Genomic DNA, 22396 nt, shown 5'->3' on the forward strand with positions numbered 1-22396 from the left:
TCATTGGAGCTATGACCTTGTTTCATGGAGTGACCGAGTGGAGATCTGCATTTAAAGATTACTCCCAGCAGTGGTTAGTTCCCTATCTCAATCAGGCTTCCCAAGCGAGGTGCAGAATGAAGTTTCATGATCTTCGCGTCATCTTCGAGCGGGCAACTCAAAGAGCAACATTGGTGCAATACTGCGAATGGGCTTGTTTACTCCACCACCCTCCCCAACCATGGTAAATCAGCAGGCAAATATGAACACAGGCAGCAGAGTCAAAATAACTAACTCACAGAACTAAAATATTTAATACCTGTGTGTACTGAAGAACGTTGCAAACTGTAGCATAATCTTTAGAAGTTTTTTTTTTAATATTGTAAGGCTTTGCATAAGATTTATAAACATTAGAAGCATAGAATGGTTACAGCACAGAAGGTGGCCATTTGGCCAGTCATGTCCCTGCCAGCTCTCTGCAAGAGAGTCCCACTCCCCCACCTTTACCCCCGCAAATTTTCTCTCTTCAGATAATTATCCACTTCTCTTCTGAAGGCCCGATTGAGTCTGCCTCCTGCACACTCTCAGGCAGTGTATTCCACATCCTAAACACTCGCTGCGTACAAAATGATTTTCCTCATGTCACTGTTGCTTCTTTGCCAATCACCTTAAATCAGTGTCCTCTGGTTCTGGATCCTTCCACAATATTTTGCTGTGAGATAAATTGGAACAACCCCCACAAATACAGAAGGAAAGGAGGGAAGGACATCTATTTATAAAGCACTTTTCACCACCTCAGGACATCGCGATGCACTTCACAGTCAGTGAAATAGCACAACTGTCGCCCAAACACAGCAATTATGTATTTTTTAAAAAAGCCAGGAAAACTGCCATTTTCTAAGCAGAGCTGAGCAATAACAAATCAGCCACTCTATGTATTACAGCCTAAAAGCTATGCACTAGGCCAGCACACTGGAGGATTTAGCACACTTAAAGCCTAAGGTACCATCAAGTTCATCACTTTATTTGATTCATTTGATCTGGTGCTTATCCTTATAAATCTATCTCATTTCCAACTGGGTATTCATCCAGCTCTTTCCATTAAAAGTGCTAACTGACACTTGCTTTGGCAGCACCTTCTATTCCCACAACTCTTTGGGAAACAAAGGTTCTCTCTAATCTCAAATCCAGCTCAAATCTTGGTCATTTTATCCTCACCTTGCTTTGGACATGGTTCACGTGACCTGCTTGCCACGACATGAAGAAAAACTTCAGGAGCACGGGCAGGAAGGAAAAAGAGCGGAACAGCAATAGTGGTAGGGGATTCGACAGGGGAACAGACAGGCGTTTCTGCAGAGATGGACCATAACTCCAGGAAGGTACGTTGCCTCCCTGATGCAGGGTCATGGATGTCACAGAGCGGTTGCAAAACATTCTTAAGGGGGAGGGTGAACAGCCAGAGGTCCTGATTCACATTGGTACCAACGACTTAGATAAAAAGAGGGATGAGGTCCTGAAAGTAGATTTTAGGGAGCTAGGTTAGGGCATTAAAAAGCAGGAACTCGGATGTAGAAATCTCCAAATTACTCCCAGTGCCACATGCTAGTGAGCATAGAAATAGGAGGTTAGAGATGGTAAACACGTGGCTGGAGAGAGTGCAGGGGGGAGGGCTTTAGATTCCTGGGGCAATGGGAGTGGATCAGGGGAAGGTGGGACCTCTACAGGTCGGACATTTGCACCTCAATAGGGCCAGGACCAATATCCTTGCCAGGAGGTTTGCTAGTACTGTTGGGCAGGGTTTAAACTAATTTGGCAGGGGATGGGAACCTGAGGGTAGACTCAGATGGGGCAAAATTAAATGGAAATGGAAGGCAGAAAATGAGTGAGTGAGTCTGGAAGACAGAGGAAACAAAGAATAGAAAATATTTTTTTTTTTTTTTTAAAAGAGTTTGGCAGTGCTCAGGATATCTATTTCAATGCAAGGAGAATAGCAAATAAAGCAGATGAGCTGAGGACACAGACAGAAACGTGGCAGTATGATATCATAGCTATTACAGGCTTAAAGAGGGACAGGAATGGCAGCTCAACATTCCTAGTTACATGGTTTTCACATGAGATAGAGAGGAGGATAAAAAGGGAGGGGGAGGGGAGTGGTGGCAATTTTGTTTAGAGAAGCAATTACAACTGTGAGGAAGGATGATATGTTAGAAGGATCATCAAATGAGGCCATATGGATTGAGCTTAGGAACAAAAAAGGGGCAGTCACTGGGAGTGTACTATAGACCCCCGAACAGTCAGAGGGAGATAGAAGAGCAAATATGTTGGCAAATCTCCGAGAACTGCAAAAATAATAGAGCAGTAATAGTAGGGGATATTAACTACCCCAGTATTAACTGGGATAGTTTTAGTTTAAAAGGAATGGAGAGAACAGAATGCTTATTGTCCATTCAGAGGAACTTTTCTGGCCAGCATATAGCAAGTCCAACAAGAAAGGGTACAGTTCTGGACTTGGTTTTAGCTAATAAAGATGGGCAGGTGGAAGGAGTGGTAGTGGGAGAGCATTTTGGTGATGGCGATCATAACTCAGTTTTAACATAATTCTGGAAAAGGACAGAGATAGAACAGGAGTTAAAGTTCTAAATTGGGATAAGGACAGTTTTACTAAGCAGAGGCATGATTTAGCAAAAGTGGACTGGAAACATTTACTTGAAGGTAAATCAGTGTCAGAGCAGTGGGAGGCATTCAAAGGGGAAATTCAGGGAGTTCAGAGTAAACATGTTTCCACAAAGAGCAAGGGTGGGATGGCCAAACCTAGAGCCCCATGGAGCATACAGGGTATGACAAGGCTGAAAAGGAAAGCTTATGTCAGGCACCAAGAACTCAATGACTGGAATTTAACCCTTGGGGGATAGGAGCCATCCACCGACTGAAAAGTCGGTGGCGAACCCGCCTCCGCCTGGCCTGGGGATCTGCTCCGCATTTTGCAGTCCCAAAGCTTTTAATTGGTCTGAGGCAGGAAGTCCCGCCTAATGGAGCTGCCGGCCAGAGGGCCAGCAGCTCTCTGCCCCAGCAGCGCCACAGGGAGCAGTGGCCACTGTTGGGACTGCAACCCAGCCACCGCAAAGAAAATGTCGGGGAGCCCGGAACGAAGATAAGTTTTTGGTGCCTCGCCGGGGGTGTTCGGTCGGGTCCCGGCGAGGCAAGGGTGGTCGATTGGGGGGACGGTGGGCATGTTGTGTGCTGGGGGGTGGTTGGGGTAGCGGGAGTGGCCGTCAGTCAGGCACCAGGTGGCTGTGGTCAGGTGGCTTCTCTCGGGCCTGGGCCACGCGACCAGCCACGGGTAAAATCCCCGTGGTGGCGGGAAGAGGCCCTTAAGTGGCTGTTAAGTGGCCACTTAAGGGCCTTGATTGGACTGGGGAGGGTGGGCCATTTTTCACCACCGCCGCCCTGTGTAAAATGGCGGCGGAGACAGGAACCAGTTGGGAAGGGCCCCCAGAGCCTCCCGCTCCATTTTACGAAAACCCACCCCCACCCCTCCATCTTCCCGCTCTTTGGTGGGGGCGTAAAATTCTGGCCAATATGACAGAAAGCCAAGAGGAGTACAGAAATGGAGGGGTGAAATCAAAAAGGAAATTAAGAAAGCAAAGAGAGGGCATGAAAGAATATTGGCAAGTAAAATCAAGGAGAACCCAAAGATGTTCTATCATTACATTAAGAGTAAGAGGATAACGAAGGAAAGAATAGGGAGGATACTGAGAAGTGCAGAGGAAGTGAGGGACCTTGGAGTGAATGTCCACTGATTCCTCAAGGTAGCAGGACAGGTCTATAAGTTGGTTATATTATAAGAAGGCATATGGAATCCTTTCCTTTGTTAGCTGAGGTATAGAATATAAGAGTAGGGAGTTCATGCTGGAACTATATAAAACATGAGTTAGGCCACAACTTGAGTACTGTGGGCAGTTCTGGTCACCTCATTACTAAAAGGATATAACTGCACTGGAGAGGGTACAGAGGAGATTTACGAGGATGTTGCCAGGACTGGAAAAATGCAGCTATGAGGAAAGATTGGATAGGCTGGGGTTGTTCTCCTTGGAACACAGGAGGCTGAGGGGAGATTTGACTGAGATGTACAAAATTGTGAGGGGCCTGGATAGAGTGGATGGGAAGGACCCATTTCCCTTAGCAGAGAGGTCAGTGACTAGGGGGTATAGATTTAAAGCAATTGGTAGAAGGATTACAGGAGAGATGAAGAAAACCTTTTTCACCCAAAGGGTGGTGGGAGTCTGGAACTCTCAGACTGAAAGGGTGGCAGAGGCAGAAACCCTCATCTCATTTAAAAGGTGCACCTGAAGTGCCGTAACCTGCAGGGCTATGGACCAAATGCTGGAAAGTGGGATTAGGCTGGGTGGTTCGATTTTTTTTTTCACCGCACAGACACGATGGGCCAAATGGTCTCTTTCTGTGCCATAAGCTATGATTCTAAGACTTGCATTAATATAGCGCATTTCACGATCTCGGAACATCCCAAAACTCTTTACAGCCAATGAAATATTTTGGAAGTGCAGTGACTGTTATGTAGGGAATGCAGCAGCCAATTGCGCAAAGCAAGGACTCACAAACAGGAATGAGATAAACAATTAAATAATCTGTTTTAGATTATGTTGATTGAGGGATAAATATTGGTCAGGATACCTGGGATAACCTCCCTGCTCTTCTTTGAAATAGTGCCATGAGATCTTTTACATCCACCTGAGAGGGAAGACGGGGCCTCGGTTTAACCTCTCATGTGAATGACAGCACCGCTGGCAGTGTGGTACTCCCTCAGTAATGCTTTTGGGAATGTCAGGCTTGATTTTATGTTCAACTTTCTGGAGTGGGTCTTGAACCCAACAGTGCCCATTTCAGAACTACCTCATTGCCTATAAAGTGCTTTGGGACATCTTGTATTTATATAGTGCCACAGTCTTTCTTTCTTTCTCCCATCACCTAAATGATTTTGTTTTTCTCGAAACAAAGTGATTCCTGACAACGCTGGCCCCCACTGACGTCATCAGGCTGCGCCGCGGTGCGCACATGCGCAGACGGTCTCCTGCTCTCTGCGCATGCGCTGCGTTCCGGCTTGCCAGGACTGGTTAGGGCATGCGCCGATGACGTCATCGCGTGACGTGTGCATCTTCGGGCAACGCGCCTGGTCGGCCTCTGCGTATGCGCTTTATGTAACGCCAATGGGTATTCACGCATGCGTCAACCTTCGGATATTCACGCATGGATCAAAGCTTCGGCGCGAGTTTCTGAAAGTGGAAGGAGGAGAGGTTTCGTCTGGCATTTTCTCACATTCTATCGCAATTATTTAGTCATTTTGGAGATTTCAGTCTGCTTCATTTTTATTAGAAAGAGGAGATTGCTCCAAGGTAAGTTGCTCTGCTGTTGTAAGTTGCTCTGAAAACATTTCCATTGTCTGGGGCTGTGTGCAGGCAGTACATGTGCTGCAGTCCAGCGAACAGCTTTCCATCTAAACGGTCACTTTCATTTCTGTAAAGTTTCAATGGAGTGCATTCTGTATTTCTTATCTCATCTCATGTTTCCCGTGTGGTCCCTTGAGGTTTCCCGTGAGGAACAGGTGGCTGTGTGTCCATGTGCACTGCTCTGATGGGTGCAGGAACAGGTGGCTGTGTGTCCATGTGCACTGCTCTGATGGGTGCAGGAACAGGTGGCTGTGTGTCCATGTGCACTGCTCTGATGGGTGCAGGAACAGGTGGCTGTGTGTCCATGTGCACTGCTCTGATGGGTGCAGGAACAGGCGGCTGTGTGACTGAACAGCAAGGAGAGGGTACCGCAGGTGGGGGAAGTAGAGCTGTGAACAGGCAGGCATATGTATGGTCCATCAGCTCATTAGGCCAGGGGGTGAAATGCTCAGGATCCATGGACTGTGGCACGTGACTGATGTCCAGCACCCATCAGAGCAGTGCACATGGACACACAGCCACCTGTTCCTGCACCCATCAGAGCAGTGCACATGGACACACAGCCACCTGTTCCTGCACCCATCAGAGCAGTGCACATGGACACACAGCCACCTGTTCCTGCACCCATCAGAGCAGTGCACATGGACACACAGCCACCTGTTTCCCGATCCGCTCTTGAAACAACCATGCAGAGCCTTGTGAGACTCCGCAATTGCCAGCTGCTGCCTGTCAAGCAGAGAGGGCATCCAAAGGGGTCAAGCGCTTGGGGAACATTCAGCAAGAAGAGACTGAGCACTAAAAGAAACAAGCATGCCGTGTCCAGTGGTAGCACGAATGTGAATGCTCTTGCTGCGTACACAACTGGTGAGGTGGGAGTGCAGCCACACCATTCTCCATCCTCAGTGTTGCTTTAAGGCAAAGGTAGATAAGAGCGAAAGAAATGGAAGGTGATGCTGATAGTAGTAGGCAGGATTAAATGGGAATGGATGGGAAGGCGCACGAGTAGCATAACCACTAGCAGGGAACAGCTGGGCTAAATGCCCTGCTTTATGTTCATAGTCCAAAAGAAATGTGCTTCTTTTTCCAGCACCCTCACATCATTCATGTTTTCCCTGAGAGCAGCATTGAACCTTCACGAGATAGGGGCAGTTACATCATCCTGACTCCTACAGCTGAGGTGGGTACTAAGTGATTAATTGGCGGTGTTATCAGAACATGCCTTTACTGCAGAACATAAAGCATGCTCAACGGTAATTTCATTGGAGGGAGGGAAGCTCTGACACTCCTGTTCTTTCCTTATTTCTTTTCATGTAAAACATTCCCTTGAGAAAACAATCCTTGAGACTTAAGGACGGCATTCAAGCAAACGAGGCAGTGCGGGAGAGGACGCAAGGATGTGCTGATTCCTGCATCTGAGGTGGGTAATAAGTGCTTCATTGGCAACGTTATCAATTAGTGCCTTCACTGCAGAACTTAAAAAGGTGTGCACAACAGTAATTTCAGTGGATGGAGGGAGGCAAGCTCTGACACAGATTTGCTTTATTTCATTTCATGTAAAACATGCCGTCGAGAAAACAATCCTTGAGACTTAAGGTCAGCATTCAAGCAACGAAGGCAACTGGATCATGCTGCGGAGCTTGTTATGATGTGGAAAGGAACATTGCATTTATGGATGAATTGGGAATGCACATTGGGATGCGCTCGGGGAACATTCACCAAGAATAGACTGAGCTCAGACTCTTGTGACTTTGCCTTCTTCACATGGACAATACAGTAGTGGAATAGAGAGCCAAGCGTTCATTCACCACAAGGCTCTCCAGGAACAATCTCTTTAGCTGTGCACAGCAGAGACTCGGCCTGCCTGTCTCACGGGAATGCTGGCGACTCAACACTCACGTATCCATGCACAGCTGTTCCTCGAATGCTTCATGTACTTAATAAAACTTCTCAATAATTAAACCCGGAATTGTTGAGGTTTTGGATGCTATTTTCCCGTCTTTGCAACTGCACTTCAGATATTCAACTGTGGTTGAGGGGTGGAAGAGGGAGAGAGGGCGGGGGGGGGGAAGGAAGAGGGAGAGAGGGCGGGGGGGGGGGGGAAGGAAGGAGGAGAGAGGGCGGGGGGGGGGGGGGGGGGAAGGAAGGAGGAGAGAGGGCGGGGTGGGGGGGGGGGGGAAGGAAGGAGGGAGAGAGGGCGGGGGGGGGGGGGGGAAGGAAGGAGGGAGAGAGGGCGGGGGGGGGGGGGGAAGGAAGGAGGGAGAGAGGGCGGGGGGGGGGAAGGAAGAGGGAGAGAGGGCGGGGGGGGGGGAAGGAAGAGGGAGGGGGGGGGGAAGGAAGAGGGAGAGAGGGGGGGGGGGGGAAGGAAGAGGGAGAGAGGGGGGGGGGGGAAGGAAGAGGGAGAGAGGGGGGGGGGGGGGAAGGAAGAGGGAGAGAGGGGGGGGGGGGGGAAGGAAGAGGGAGAGAGGGGGGGGGGGGAAGGAAGAGGGAGAGAGGGGGGGGGGGGAAGGAAGAGGGAGAGAGGGGGGGGGGGAAGGAAGAGGGAGAGAGGGGGGGGGGGGGGGGAAGGAAGAGGGAGAGAGGGGGGGGGGGAAGGAAGAGGGAGAGAGGGGGGGGGGGGGGAAGGAAGAGGGAGAGAGGGGGGGGGGAAGGAAGAGGGAGAGAGGGGGGGGGGGAAGGAAGAGGGAGAGAGGGGGGGGGGGGAAGGAAGAGGGAGAGAGGGGGGGGGGGGAAGGAAGAGGGAGAGAGGGGGGGGGGGGAAGGAAGAGGGAGAGAGGGGGGGGGGGGGGAAGGAAGAGGGAGAGAGGGGGGGGGGGGAAGGAAGAGGGAGAGAGGGGGGGGGGGGAAGGAAGAGGGAGAGAGGGGGGGGGGGGAAGGAAGAGGGAGAGAGGGGGGGGGGGGAAGGAAGAGGGAGAGAGGGGGGGGGGGGAAGGAAGAGGGAGAGAGGGGGGGGGGGGAAGGAAGAGGGAGAGGGGGGGGGGGGAAGGAAGAGGGAGAGAGGGGGGGGGGAAGGAAGAGGGAGAGAGGGGGGGGGGGAAGGAAGAGGGAGAGAGGGGGGGGGGAAGGAAGAGGGAGAGAGGGGGGGGGGGGAAGGAAGAGGGAGAGGGGGGGGGGGGGGGAAGGAAGAGGGAGAGGGGGGGGGGGGGAAGGAAGAGGGAGAGGGGGGGGGGGGAAGGAAGAGGGAGATGGGGGGGGGGGAAGGAAGAGGGAGATGGGGGGGGGGGAAGGAAGAGGGAGATGGGGGGGGGGGAAGGAAGAGGGAGATGGGGGGGAAGGAAGAGGGAGATGGGGGGGAAGGAAGAGGGAGATGGGGGGGAAGGAAGAGGGAGATGGGGGGGAAGGAAGAGGGAGATGGGGGGGAAGGAAGAGGGAGATGGGGGGGAAGGAAGAGGGAGATGGGGGGGAAGGAAGAGGGAGATGGGGGGGAAGGAAGAGGGAGATGGGGGGGAAGGAAGAGGGAGATGGGGGGGAAGGAAGAGGGAGATGGGGGGGAAGGAAGAGGGAGATGGGGGGGAAGGAAGAGGGAGATGGGGGGGAAGGAAGAGGGAGATGGGGGGGAAGGAAGAGGGAGATGGGGGGGAAGGAAGAGGGAGATGGGGGGGAAGGAAGAGGGAGATGGGGGGGAAGGAAGAGGGAGATGGGGGGGAAGGAAGAGGGAGATGGGGGGGAAGGAAGAGGGAGATGGGGGGGAAGGAAGAGGGAGATGGGGGGGAAGGAAGAGGGAGATGGGGGGGAAGGAAGAGGGAGATGGGGGGGAAGGAAGAGGGAGATGGGGGGAAGGAAGAGGGAGATGGGGGGGAAGGAAGAGGGAGATGGGGGGGAAGGAAGAGGGAGATGGGGGGGAAGGAAGAGGGAGATGGGGGGGGTGGAAGAGGGAGATGGGGGGGTAGGAAGAGGGAGATGGGGGGGTAGGAAGAGGGAGATGGGGGGGTAGGAAGAGGGAGATGGGGGGGTAGGAAGAGGGAGTGGGGGGTGTAGGAAGTGGGGAGTGGGGGGGTAGGAAGAGGGTGTGGGGGGGTTGGTAGTGGGTGTTGGGGGAGTAGAGAAGGAGATGGGGGGGGTTGGATGTGGGTGATGGGGGGAAGGAAGAGGGAGATGGGGGGAAGGAAGAGGGAGAGAGATGGGGGGGAAGGAAGAGGGAGATGGGGGGGAAGGAAGAGGGAGATGGGGGGGAAGGAAGAGGGAGATGGGGGGGAAGGAAGAGGGAGATGGGGGGGAAGGAAGAGGGAGATGGGGGGGAAGGAAGAGGGAGATGGGGGGGAAGGAAGAGGGAGATGGGGGGGAAGGAAGAGGGAGATGGGGGGGAAGGAAGAGGGAGATGGGGGGGAAGGAAGAGGGAGATGGGGGGGAAGGAAGAGGGAGATGGGGGGGAAGGAAGAGGGAGATGGGGGGGAAGGAAGAGGGAGATGGGGGGGAAGGAAGAGGGAGATGGGGGGGAAGGAAGAGGGAGATGGGGGGGAAGGAAGAGGGAGATGGGGGGGAAGGAAGAGGGAGATGGGGGGGAAGGAAGAGGGAGATGGGGGGGAAGGAAGAGGGAGATGGGGGGGAAGGAAGAGGGAGATGGGGGGGAAGGAAGAGGGAGATGGGGGGGAAGGAAGAGGGAGATGGGGGGGAAGGAAGAGGGAGATGGGGGGGAAGGAAGAGGGAGATGGGGGGGAAGGAAGAGGGAGATGGGGGGGAAGGAAGAGGGAGATGGGGGGGAAGGAAGAGGGAGATGGGGGGGAAGGAAGAGGGAGATGGGGGGGAAGGAAGAGGGAGATGGGGGGGAAGGAAGAGGGAGATGGGGGGGAAGGAAGAGGGAGATGGGGGGGAAGGAAGAGGGAGATGGGGGGGAAGGAAGAGGGAGATGGGGGGGAAGGAAGAGGGAGATGGGGGGGAAGGAAGAGGGAGATGGGGGGGAAGGAAGAGGGAGATGGGGGGGAAGGAAGAGGGAGATGGGGGGGAAGGAAGAGGGAGATGGGGGGGAAGGAAGAGGGAGATGGGGGGGAAGGAAGAGGGAGATGGGGGGGAAGGAAGAGGGAGATGGGGGGGAAGGAAGAGGGAGATGGGGGGGAAGGAAGAGGGAGATGGGGGGGAAGGAAGAGGGAGATGGGGGGGAAGGAAGAGGGAGATGGGGGGGAAGGAAGAGGGAGATGGGGGGGAAGGAAGAGGGAGATGGGGGGGAAGGAAGAGGGAGATGGGGGGGAAGGAAGAGGGAGATGGGGGGGAAGGAAGAGGGAGATGGGGGGGAAGGAAGAGGGAGATGGGGGGGGGGGAGCAGAAGGAAGAGGGAGATGGGGGGGGGGGAGCAGAAGGAAGAGGGAGATGGGGGGGGGGAGCAGAAGGAAGAGGGAGATGGGGGGGGGAGGAGAAGGAAGAGGGAGATGGGGGGGGGGGGAGGAGAAGGAAGAGGGAGATGGGGGGGGGGGGGGAGGAGAAGGAAGAGGGAGATGGGGGGGGGGGGGGAGGAGAAGGAAGAGGGAGATGGGGGGGGTGGGGGAGGAGCAGGAAGAGGGAGATGGGGGGGGGTGGGGGAGGAAGAGGGAGATGGGGGGGGAGGAGAAGGAAGAGGGAGATGGGGGGGGAGGAGAAGGAAGAGGGAGATGGGGGGGGGGGGAGGAGAGGAGAAGGAAGAGGGAGATGGGGGGGGGGGAGGAGAGGAGAAGGAAGAGGGAGATGGGGGGGGGGGAGGAGAGGAGAAGGAAGAGGGAGATGGGGGGGGGGGGAGAGGAGGAGAAGAGGGAGATGGGGGGGGGGGGAGAAGAGTGAGATGGGGGGGTGGAGAAGAGGGAGGGGGGGGGGAAAGAGGGAGATGGGGGATGGGAGAGGGGGTAGAGGGAGGGGTGGGGAGAGGGGGGGGGTACTGGGAGGGGTGGGGAGAGGGGGGGGTGGGGGGGTAGTGGGAGCATGCAAAGGACAGGGACCAGACAGTTGCAATGCCTGAAGTACAGTCGAGAAGTAGGGGAGAAAGCAGCTGGATTGGGGATCCGCAGCTGGAGGGAACGGCTGGATGGAGGGGGCCAGAAGTGAATGGCCGTAGAGAGCCGCGGGGAGCAAGCAGCTGAAGACCTTGGTGTCGCCCGAGTGCGGGGACCGGCTGGTAAGTCTTTTGCTGTTGCAAGTTTATGGCGCATGCACAGAAAAACGCACTCCTCCTCCTATCCGCTGCTCTCTCTGGCCGCTCCGCTGCTCCCCACCCCCCCCGCCCCCCAGCTGCTCTCTCCGGCCCGCTCCGCTCCCCCGGCCCCGGCCTACTCGCTCTCACTCTGGCCATTGTGTGCTGCCACGTGTTTGTTAGGTTGCCTCTGTGTGATTCTTTGAGCAGTGCCATCTTTAGTCCTGGCAGCTGCTAAAGTCGCAGACTGTGACGTTTTAGTGGCACATGCTGCATTTGCGCATGTGCCACAGCAGCGCCACCTACCGGTATCGTTGTCAGCAAATGCGGCCTTCTCGAAAATGGGTGACACAGTCAGTTCTTTACAGGCATTATAGTGTGAATGATAGCACGGTGGGCTAGTAGAATTTGGTTTTAACATTAAGACGACCACCCTTATTGGGGCTTTGCATCAGCTGTAGCCTTACTGGTGTGAAATAACCTCTTCCAGATGATCTCAGATTGGCAATTGGCTCAAAGTGCTTTATCCAGGAGATGTGATTCAGTTACCCTGCTGTTTGTGGGAGCTTGCAATGCACAAATTGGCTGCTCCGTTTCCTACAACAGTGGCTACACTTCAAAAGGTACTTCATCGGCTGTAAAGTGCTTTGAGACGTCCGGTGAAAAGCACTACATAAAATGTAAGTCTTTCTATCTTTTCAAAGCATGGTTCCCCCCAACCCTCACTCTCAATTTTATGTATTTCTGCTAGTTAATGTGAGTGATGTAAATTCCAGAAAATGGGTTCCCTTCACATTTCACATCACCCTGTGGCAATACCGAGCACCCCTGGGTCAGGCTGCAGCTCAGGCAGAGTAAGGATCCCTGTACCCAGTCCCAACAACGTGCCTTCACTTCAGGCTTGTGGGAGTTTGCCGTGTGCAAATTGGCAGCCACGTTTCCTACAGTACAACAGCGGTCACACTTCAAAAGTGCTTCATTGGCTGTAAAGTGCTTTGGGATGTCCTGAAGTTGTGAAAGACGCCATATAAATGCAAGCTATTTCTTGCTTTTCTCATTTCATCAGTATGGTTGTGCCTGAACTCTGACCCCAGAGGCTACAGTTCAGCATGCACTGCCCACACTTCCAAAGCCACCTCTGTAAAAGGTACAGGAATTACAGTTCTGCAACTAAAAAAATCTCTGGTTGGAACCGTATATATCCCATAGCTAATCAACGTCGTCGGTATTCTTTGGAGTTGTAAGGAAAATGAAAGAGCCTCTCACGACACCCACTATATCCCAGACCATTTTTATATGAAACTTGATACTTACTGGTTCAGTGTAACATCTAGGATAAAGGTGGAGCCAAAGGCCTCAATCTGGAAGCTTGCATGAGTAAGGTGTACAGCCTGTGGGAGTAAGTCAGAGAGACAAGTGTTAATAATGCTCAACCTTTATAAATCACTGGTTAGGCCTCATCTGGAGTATTGGCTCCAATTTTGGGTGTCACACTTTAGGGAGGATGTCAAGGCCTTGGAGAGTGTGCAGAGCAGGCAGACTTAGCAGAATGGTACCAAGGATGAGGGACATCAGTAATGTAGAGAGACTGGAGAAGCTGAAGTTGTTCTCCTTAGAGCAGAGCAGGATAAGGGGAGATTTAATGGAGGTTTTCAAAATTATGAAGCCTGTTGATAAGAGTAAATAAGATAAGATAAAATAAGTAGATAAGAGTTTCCAGTGGCAGGAGGGTCAGTAAACAGAGGACACAGATTTAAGGTAATTGACAAAAAAAAGCCAAGGGAAGATGAGGAATTTTTTTTTTGCACCAAGCTACGATGATCTGGAATGCACTGCCTGAGAGGGTGGTGGCAACGGATTCAATTATAATTTTGAAAGGGCATTGGATAAAATAGTTGAAAAGGAAAAATTTGCAGGGTTATGGAGAAAGAGCAGAAGAGTGGGACTAATTAGCTCTTTCAAAGAATTGGCACAGGCATGATGGGCCAAATGGCTTCCTTCATGCTATGTATACAGCTCTGTGTCTGGAACAGACTCGAGGGCCAAATGGCCTTTTCCCATTTCGAGCTTTATAGTGAGCTTAACATATCACACTCAGCCTCTCAGCATACCAACATAAATGGCGAGGAATTTCATCTGCATGCTATATTTATCCCACGGTGCAGTGATCAGTGTTGAAATCTCACCAATAATAACGAGTGTGTTAATGTGTTTGTAGGAAATATCTCCATTATTTTAACAAATGCACTGACATTTAAAATGCAGGAGAATTTCATACAGATGTGTTAATTTAGTCATTACTAATCAAGCACAGTGTGATCCCAACCCAGTAGTGGATACGTGTCTATGCCTCAACTAAATGTAGCTCATGGAGGAATGAGTAGCCAATAGTTAACTAGCTCAACTGGAAGTCAGCAGCTATTTTAGAAAGTCACAAAAACAAGTTGTTAACTATGATGGCCATTATGTCACTGCTGCAAAGCAAGAACTTGCATTTATATTTGCACACAGCAAAACCCCAACAGCGATGTGATAGTGCCCAGATAGTCTGCATTTTATTTTAGTGATGTTGGTTAAAGGATAAATATTAGCCAGGAGGACAATGGGGAGAACTCTCCTGCTACTCTCCTGGGAACAGGATGATGCAGTGAGTTTAGGAATGGACCTGTGTTCAAATCCAGCTCAGACTTCTGTCCTCTGGCTGTAAAGATCATCTACGAACACTTCAGGAAGGATCCGTCCAGATCATGGTGTGTCTGAGCAGACAGCACAGAACCATTTGGCACTAACTAGCAAAGTGAACCATACAAGGCCAAGGATAACTGGCATGAGAAATAGAAAAATATTGTACTGGTGCAGTCAGAGAAGTCCTTCTGAGATTAAGGTTGGGGCCCCGTTGGTAGAACTTTGCTTTGTATCTACCAAGGCTATATCTCAACCGAGTGCTGGTGCTCATTAAGGTCCCAATTTTAAAGGGGGCCTGGTATGGAGCAGGTGGGCCCCAAAGTGGGTGCAGATATTCAGGGGGGAGCCTGTGGACCTGAATGTTCAGCCCATTGAAATGACCGGGCCTTATTTCCATAAACTGCCTTCATGACTCGCCCACACCTGGCTCGTGGGCAAGACTGAGGGTTCAGCAGCAAAAAGCCACAACTAAGGACTCAGCTAACTGGCCAGGGGAGATCTGGGCGCAATTAGTCAGGGAGGACTGGGGAGCCTGGAGAAAGGAGGCCCAAGGATTCACTGCTGTCCTGGAGGAGCACTCCTGTTCCTTCTAGTCCTCAAGGAAACCCAGAATGACATGCAATCTCTTAGCTGCCTCACGATAGCCCCTTCCGGCAGGTTTCGCCAGCAGCTAGGGATTAGGAATGGATGAAGACGCCGACGCTGCTCCCCAGCTCAAGCCTCTGACTAATATGGACGTCGCCAGGCCCCATTCTGCATCTTTAAGAAGGACCCTGCTGCCCTCCTGTGGTGTCCCACTCACCTGTTCAAAATAGCAGGTTAAAACAGGAAGCCAATGGGTTCACAGGAGGTAAGTCACTGCCCTTACATTAAACTGTGTTCCCCCTGCCCCCCCCACAATTCACACCTGGGGAATTTTATACTCTCCCCGGCAGCGGGTTTGAAGGTGGGGAGAGCATAAAATCGGGTGGGATGGTGGCAGAGGCGGGGGTTCCCGGCACCATCCCACCTGCACCAATATTTAGTCTGGGGCTGGAAGGCCTGTGAATGGCCTTCCCACGCCACCGCCAATTAAGGCCCTTAACTAGACAATTAACCCCCAATTAAGGGGCTCTTCCCACCGCAGCCTCAATTAGCCCTGCAGCAGGTGGCCCTGTCGCCGCCCAGTAAGCACAGCACGGAAAACCATGCAGGCTGCTTCCTGGCTCTGGTGTGGTGGTGGGCCTTGTTTCAAGGCACTTACTGCCTGAACAAGGGACCCGGCATCGGAAAGGGGGGGGGGGGTGACCCGCTGAGAGCCCCCCCACCCAACCCTTGCTGTCAACCCCCCTCCCCACTCCAACACCTCCACTCATGAGACCCCTCCCGCCCTGACCCGGTTCCAGTGATGCACCTCGGCCTCCAGTAGGTGCTCCTCCTGCAGCAGCCACTGTCTGTGCAGTGGTGCTGCAGCTGCCGGCCTCTGATTGGCCAGTAGCTCTCCAAGAGCAGAAACTCCAGCGATGGGGGCTTGATCCTTTGGAAGGCCCGCCACTGTTCACTAAAGTGCCTGATTGGCACTAGATTCATTCATTCTTCCATTTCGGAGAAGAGGCGATGCGGGGATCTTGGTGTCACTTTTTCCGGATGTCGAAACCCCTGCCACCGGGATATAATTCCTCCCCATACACCCCCAGTTTCAGACAGGTGAGGGGATGGAATTAAAAATCAGGCTCTCAGTGCCTGATATGTCCTTTCAGGTGGACAGTAAATATCACAAGGCACTAATTCAAAGAAGGGCAGGGGAGTTCACCCTGGTGACCTGGTCAATATTTATTCCTCAATTGTTACTAAAACCAGATTATCTGGTCATTTATCACAGTGCTGTTTATGGGATCTTGCTGTGTGCAAAATGGCTGCTGCATTATCTACATTATATCAGCGATTACACTTCAAAAAGTACTTCATTGGTTGTAAAGTGCTTTGGCTTGTCCTGAAGGGTGGTACATAAATGCAAGTCTTTCTTGTTCAATTCCCCAACGTTGATATCTCTCAGGCAAAAAGTAGAAAAAAAAAAGTAAAGGGAAATTGGGAGCCATATTTACAGCAAACTGTTTTGAAAAGGAATGGGAGCCATTTTGGGGAATGGTGTTGAAAGGGAACAAGTGGTTTTGTGTTGAGAGAGAGCCTGATCACTCTTAAATGACTTAACTATTCTTCGTGAAGCAACGATGTCAGCACAAATGGGTTTCACAGCATCCACATACAAAAAAAAAGGCCAACATTCTCTAGGAAGATGATTGCCTTTTAAAGTGCAGCAGTCTGAATTTTAATTATGGGAAGGCATTCTCTCTGTGGGTAAAATATGGATTTAATTTCAGATAGGAAGGTGTCATCCACTTACACTGCAACTGGGCATCATCACAGGTTTTGCCCTGACTATATTGACTCAAATTGAGTCTGCAATCAGTGACATGCATATGTGGCTGCACATCACCTATGCCAGTATTAAACTAGTAATTTCAAAAGATTTGGTTGCTGCCTTCTGTTTGCGAAAGAAGTTCCCTAAAAGAAACAAGGGAGTCATTTTGACTTGTACAACAGCATAAATCAGGCGCTGGGGAATTGGCAGCCCGTTTATACACGTTTCCCGATTTTCACTTCCAATCTCATGCAAAGTCAAAGCAACTCCTAGAATCTCGCTCTTATTTTTTAAAAAGATCATACATTCATTCTTGGGATGTATGTGTTGCTTTTGTGAACTGATGTGGTCCATGTGGTGTAGGTACACCCGCAGTGCTGTTAGGGAGGGAGTTCCAGGATTTTGACCCAGTGACAGTGAAGGAACAGCGATATAGTTCCAAGTCAGGATGGTGTGTGACCTGGTGGGGAACTTACAGGTGGTGATGTTCCCATGCACCTGCTGCTCTTGTCCTTCTAGGTGGTAGAGGTCACAGATTTGGAAGGTGCTCTCAAAGAGGCCTTGGCGAGCTGCTGTAGTGCATCTGGAAGAGGGCATACACTGCAGCCACAGTGCAATGGTGGTGGAGGGAGTGAATGTTTAAGGTGGTGGTGGATGGGGTGCCGTACAAGCGGACTGCTATATTCTGGATGGTGTTGAGCTTCTTGAGTGAGTGTCACTGGAGCTGTACTCATCCAGGCAAGTGGAGAGTATTCCAGCACACTCTTGGCCTATGCCTTGTCGGTGGTGCAAATGCTTTGGGGAGTGGTGGTGAGTCACTCACCACAGAATACCCAACCTCTGACCTGCTCTTACAGCCACGGTATTTATCTGGCAGATCCAGTTAAATGGTAATCCTCAGGATGTTGATCGTGGGGGAATTTGACAATGGTAATGCCATTGAATGTCAAAGCGAGGTGGTTAGACTCTCTTGTTAGACACAATCATTGCTGCCTCGTACTTGTATGGCACGAATGTTACTTGCCACTTATCAACCCAAGCCTGAATGTTGTTGAGGTCTTGCTTCATGTGGGCACAGACTGCTTCATGATCTGAGGAGTTGTGAATGAAACTGAACACAGTATTTCTCAGCAAACATCCCCACTTCTGACCTTATGATGGAGGAAAGGTCGTTGATGAAGCAGCTGAAGAGGGTAGGGCCGAGAACACTACCCTGAAGAACTCCTACAGCGCTATCCTGGGGCTGAGATGATTGGCCTCCAAAATCCACAACCATCTTCCTTTGTGCTAGCTATGACTCCAGCCTGTGGAGAGTTTTCTCCCCAATTCCCACTGACTTCAATTTTCCTAGGGCTCCTTGATCCACATCTGTCCTTGACCTCAAGGCAACATTTGACCGTCACTCCCTCCTCACCTCTGGAATTCAGCTCAATTTTAACTCTGGGCAGGGATGCAAAAACAGTTAAAATGAGGCCAGTCACACTCCACTCTGATCCTACTGTTCTGCCATTTATTAGATCATGGCTTATCTGGATCTCAACTCCACTTACCTGACTTGGTTCCATAACCCCTAGCAACAAAAATCAATCAATCTCAGTTTTGAAATGTTCAACCTTCAACAGCTTTTTGAGGCGAGGGGGGGGGGGGGGGGAAGAGGGGGGGCGGAAAGAGAGTTTGAGATTTCCACTACCCTTTGTGTGAAGAAATGCTTCCTGACATCACCCCTAAACGACCTAGCTCTGATCCTAAGGTTATGGCCCCTTGTTCTGGACTCCTCCACCAGAGGAAATAGTTTCTCTCTACCAACCCTATCAAATGCTTTATCTTAAACACTCAATCAAATCATCTACACTCAAGTGAATACAAAGCTAGTCTATGCAACCTATCCTCCTAACTTAATTCTTTAGTCCCATAGGGATAAATGGTGCCATCCCTAACACCCTGCACTTTTGAGAATCCTACTAATTGAAAATAAATATCCTAGGGCTTCCCCCTGTTGTTCTCTGGAGTCCATGGGGAGAATGAGGTCATTGCAAACAAGGCATCTGATTGATGCAGCGATGAGTTACACTTGACTGCTGCTACTGATGGCCCCAGCAGCACCTGGAAAGAACCAGAGGCAAATAAGCTGTCGGTGGCTGTACTGGCAGTGTGTTGCACAGACAGATTTTGTAGCTGTAAACCATGCATGAACAAAGCTAGTCTTCCATTTTTCATCTCAACGATGCCAGGAAGACTCAACCTCTATCTATGCTGATGCCCGACTCACTGGGTAAGTACCATCAACAAGGAATAGTGGCATTGGAAAAAATGGGTGGGAGTCTAAAATAGACGTAAAAACTTGCACTTATGTAGCTCCTTTCTCGATCTCAGGACATTCCAAAGCACTTTACAGCTAAATCAATTAATTTTGAAGTTTAGTCACTGTTGCAATGTTGAAAACACAGCAGCCAATTTACACACAGCAAGCTCCCACAGTCATCAATGGAATAGATGACCAGAAAATCTGGTTGGTGATCTGATTGAGGGATAAATATTGGCCAGGACACCAGGAGAACTACTCTGCACTTGGAATATTTTACATTCACCTCAAAACTGAAGGCAGGACTTCAGCTTAATGTCTAATCCGAAAGATGGCATCTCTGGCTAGTGCAGTACTGAGGGAGTGCTGCATTGAAGTGTCAGCCTAGGTTATGTACTCAAGTCTCCGAAGTGGGGTTTAAAGCCACAATCCTCCAATAAGTGCTATCTACTGAGCCATGGCTAGAGACGGAGCCATGCAGGAAGGACACAGATGAAGACAACAGGCAGAGAATGGCAGGGCTTAAGTCTCAATATTTGCTAAGTGTCAGCCTCTCTCTAGCAACATGATTCATGGCATAAACCAAAGAATTGCAAAGGTCAACAGTCTTCAATTAGAAAGACTGAACATCAATAATCTCAGAGAACCTACCACTGCTATTGTCCTGTACTTTAAAGACTCAGTCAGTTGAGCTCCAGACTCAGGCCAGGAGTTTGGTTTCAAGCCTTAGCAGCAAACTGACGTTGCACACAGATGATTTGGTCACTTATCTGTCAGCTGTTCGAGAGAGCCTGCTCTACGTAAATTGGCTGATACATTTCGTACACAACATCGGTGGTTACACTTCAAACGAAGTATTTAATTGGTTGTAAAATGCTTTGGGATGTCCCGAAAGGTGCTATATAAATGCAAGTTCTGCCGCTCATAGAAATAGGAGGAGGCCATTCAGCCTTTGAGCCTGTTCTGCCATTCAATTACATCATGGTTGATCTGTATCTTTCTTAACTCCATTTACTTGCTTTGGTTTCATATCCTTTAACACCCTTACCGAACAAATATCTAGTAATTTCAATTGTTATATTTTTTAATTAGCTTTTTGGGTGTGCTGGCGGAGTGGGGGGGGGGGGGTGGGGGGGGTGTTGGAAAAGACTTCCAGATTTCCACTACCCTTTGTACGAAGTACTGTTTCCTGACATCACCCTGAATGGCCTAGCTCCAACTTTAAAGATTATGCCCCTTGTTCTGGACTCCCCCACCAAAAAACAACTTCCCCTCTAGCTACCCCATCAAATCTTCCACTCATCTTAAACTCCTCAATTAGATCATTCCTTAATCTTCTATATTTAAGGAAATACAAGCCTCATCTATGCAACCTGCCAATTAATTTAACCTTTTTAGCCCTGGCATTATTCTGGTCAATCTGCACTGCACCCACTCCAAGGCCAATATATCCTTCCCGATGTCAAGTACCCGGAACTATCAACTCTGAGGTGGTTAACCCGAATATCATGTCTTAGGGTGTGGGGATAAAACAGGGGAGTGAGCATGCAGTTTTTAAGCACGCCTGTTTGTTTGACATTGGTAAAGGAGACCAATACCCAAGACACCTAATGGAGAGCAACATCCCCAGGGAATTGCTCTCTTTTGTACTCGGAGTTTTTTTTTATTCTCCCGCAATCAATGCCTCCCATAAAGTCCCACAGTGCCTCCTTCAGCTCCCACGATTGATGCACCGTGGATCAATCAATATCTCCCTCAGCCACAAGATCAGTCAAGGCCTCCCTTATCCCCACAATCAATATCTCTCTCCCAGCTCCCATACTCCACATCCCCCAGAGCCTTCCTGAATCAATGCCCCACCCATTCCCCTTTTTCAAGCCGAAAGAAGTTCTACATTAAGGTTTATACACTGATTTAGAGGTAGAATTTGTATGCCTTGGATTGCTTTCTTTCTTTTCATTTTTGTAACTATGATTTGCTGGAAATGTTTTGAGAAAGCGAAGGCTCCACAGATTGGAGCTGTATGGTTGGATAAGGTCAAATACAAGCTGTGACAGAAGTAATTTTGCTCTGTACAAATCAAATGTTCACAAAATTACTTTTACTATAGTGCCCACAATCTGTCCTTACTTATCTTGAATGTGAAATATAATCCTTTTATTTCAGGAAATCGCAATGTTAGATTTTCAAAATAAAGCAAAATTTAAATATTAAAAACCAGTGGCTATATTTAAGAAGCGAAAAGGTTTTTAATGAGTTGAAAGAATGTGGTACTGGAATATATAAACGCTCATGTTCTGCACTTTGGATGCAGAAATTCTGTACTGTACATTGTTAAGGGTCACATACATTTGTCTCACTCACTTGTTGCTCTGCACACTCGTCTTAGCTAACTAGGTACTGCACTGTGTTTGTATATTGTACTTCATGTATGTTTTATGCGGTTGACCGCACCATCCTCCTCCAACACTTCTCGTCTGCCCTCGCCTCGTTCCACTCTTCCATATCCAGCTGTAGCCAGAGAATCTCCTGCAATGGTTTCTCTTCCCACTCCCACACCACTACCTCTGAAGTCCCCAAGGGCCCCCGGCAACATCATCCAAAAACAATGGCAGGTTCCACATGTATGCCAGCTGTACCTCACCACCACCTCTCTCGACCTCTCAACTGCTACTGATTTATCATGCTGCTTCTCCAGCATCCAGTGAGCCAAAATTACCTTCAGCTTATAGGAGAGATGATAGCGCAGTGGTAATGTCACTGGATAAGTAATCCAGAGACCCAGACTAATGCCTGGGGACACAGGTTCAAATCCCACCATGGCAGCTGGTGGAATTTAAATTCAATTAATAAATTCAGTTAATAAAAAGCATCTGGGATTGAAAGCTACCCTCGATAATGGTACCATGAAACTATTCATTGTCCTAAAAACCCATCTGGTTCACTAATGTTCTTTAGAGAAGGAAATCTGCTGTCCTTACCTGGTCTGGCCTACATGTGACTACGGACCCACAGCAATGTGGTTTACTCTTAACTGTTCTCTGAAATGGCCTAGCAAGCCACTCAGTTGTCAAGGACCATTAGAGATGGGCAACAGATGCTGGACTGCCAGTGACACCCACATCCCATGAAAGAATTTAAAAAAAAATATTGGGAAGACTGAAGCCATTTCTTCAGTCCCTGCCACAAACTGTTTGCTAGCCACCGATTCCATCCCCCTTCCTGGCCACTGTCTCAGACTGAATCAGACTGATTGTAATCTTGGCGTTCTAGCTGACCCGAAATTGAGCTTTTGACCCCATATCCTGTCCATCACTAAGACCTCCGAATTCCATCTCTGGAATATTACCTCTACGCCTGCCTCAGCTCACCTGCCTCTACAACCTTCATTCATGTCTTTGTTACCTTCAGACTCTACTATGCCAAGACTTTCCAGGCCGGCCTCCCAACTTCCAAAATTCTATTGCCCATAT

At 50.1% G+C, this 22396-nt stretch overlaps 1 protein-coding gene across 1 annotated transcript in view; it reads right to left on the reverse strand.

The window, feature by feature from the left end:
- LOC137371787 (disintegrin and metalloproteinase domain-containing protein 23-like) overlaps window positions 1-22396 on the reverse strand; it is a 254213-nt gene that overhangs the window by 212727 nt on the left and 19090 nt on the right. Inside the window, exon 3 of the mRNA XM_068034660.1 lies at window positions 12850-12926. Coding sequence (XP_067890761.1) covers window positions 12850-12926 — 77 coding nt within the window. The remainder of the gene's footprint in view (window positions 1-12849; window positions 12927-22396) is intronic.

The sequence above is a fragment of the Heterodontus francisci genome, chromosome 7 (assembly GCF_036365525.1).
Source record: "Heterodontus francisci isolate sHetFra1 chromosome 7, sHetFra1.hap1, whole genome shotgun sequence".
Classification (NCBI taxonomy): Eukaryota; Metazoa; Chordata; class Chondrichthyes; order Heterodontiformes; family Heterodontidae; genus Heterodontus; species Heterodontus francisci.